The 1,042-nt window shown below is 39.3% G+C and overlaps 1 protein-coding gene across 1 annotated transcript; it reads right to left on the minus strand.

Annotated features, from left to right (window-relative positions):
* Window positions 1–368: 368 nt before the first annotated feature.
* LOC9298237 (probable E3 ubiquitin-protein ligase RNF144A-B) lies at window positions 369–985 on the minus strand (the record flags this gene model as incomplete). Its single annotated transcript, XM_021019090.1, has 2 exons — window positions 369–498; window positions 591–985. Coding segments are annotated over 2 exons (525 nt in total), but the record flags the coding sequence as incomplete, so codon positions are not given.
* Between the last annotated feature and the right edge of the window lie 57 nt (window positions 986–1,042).

A 1,042-nucleotide genomic window follows, 5' to 3' on the forward strand; every position in this document is an offset into this window, starting at 1 on the left:
TTCTATCATCTAAACTCTCCTTGCCTTCTAGAAATCTCTTCAAGCAATTTAGGCATCCATTAACGAAGCAAAAGAGATGGCAACATAGCAGTTTCCCATTCCACAACACAAACCATGGCACAGTAGGATCTCTCAACACCAAAAGGAGCTATATAAGATTACAATGTTTTTGATCCCAGGAAATGTGGAAGAAATATGTCCAGCCTCTTCAAATGTGACATTTAAAACTAACTACTCATGTATTTTGTTAACATCCAACTTAACAAAAGCTAGCTCAATACTAATGGTTCCGTAGGCCTAAGAAACTGGTTAAAATCTTCTGCTAACTAATTGGGATTGTAACAGCTTTTGGCATAAGTTGGTAAAACTCAAGACTGATGATACACTGACCTTAAGGCCATTTCTTGGCGAACACCGTATCTTACTTTCTTCTCGAAACATATGCGGACCAGGAGCAAGCTCAGTAGAACCACCCAACAACGACAACACAGCATCCACCTACGAAATCGATTTCCAAAAATTATTAAAAAAAACCATTGTTTCACAAATTTGCATCACAGGTGATAAGAAGAAGAAGAATATACATATACCTGCATTTCATGTATAAGCAACCTTGAGACTTCTCAATATAGAGTTTGCAAGAATAACATCTTTTCCAGTTCTTTTTCTTTGCCATCGTCGCGAGCAAAATATTATCTCTTCCTCTTTCGTTCCCTGCTAGCTTCTGAAACTCCTCGCAAGTTATCTCCGGATGCCACTTAGTCCCACACTCTACACACACCATTCTATGGCAATGAGGACACTCCGAATCTTTCATCTTCACTTCACTCTTGTCAATGAAAAGCAAAGCAGAGCAATCCTTATAAGGACAATATAATCTCTTTGAACGCATCAATACTGCTTCAGAAAGAGCATCATCCCACTGATCAAAAACCTCTCTTGGCAAGATTTGACGACACTTATCTGGCTCTAGCCGACCAGAGCTCTTGCAACCAGAGACAAGACACTGCCAATCAAGAACTATTTGTTTCTAACAGCAGCT

This window comes from Arabidopsis lyrata (genome assembly GCF_000004255.2).
Source record: "Arabidopsis lyrata subsp. lyrata unplaced genomic scaffold ARALYscaffold_1046, whole genome shotgun sequence".
In the NCBI taxonomy this organism is placed as follows: Eukaryota; Viridiplantae; Streptophyta; class Magnoliopsida; order Brassicales; family Brassicaceae; genus Arabidopsis; species Arabidopsis lyrata.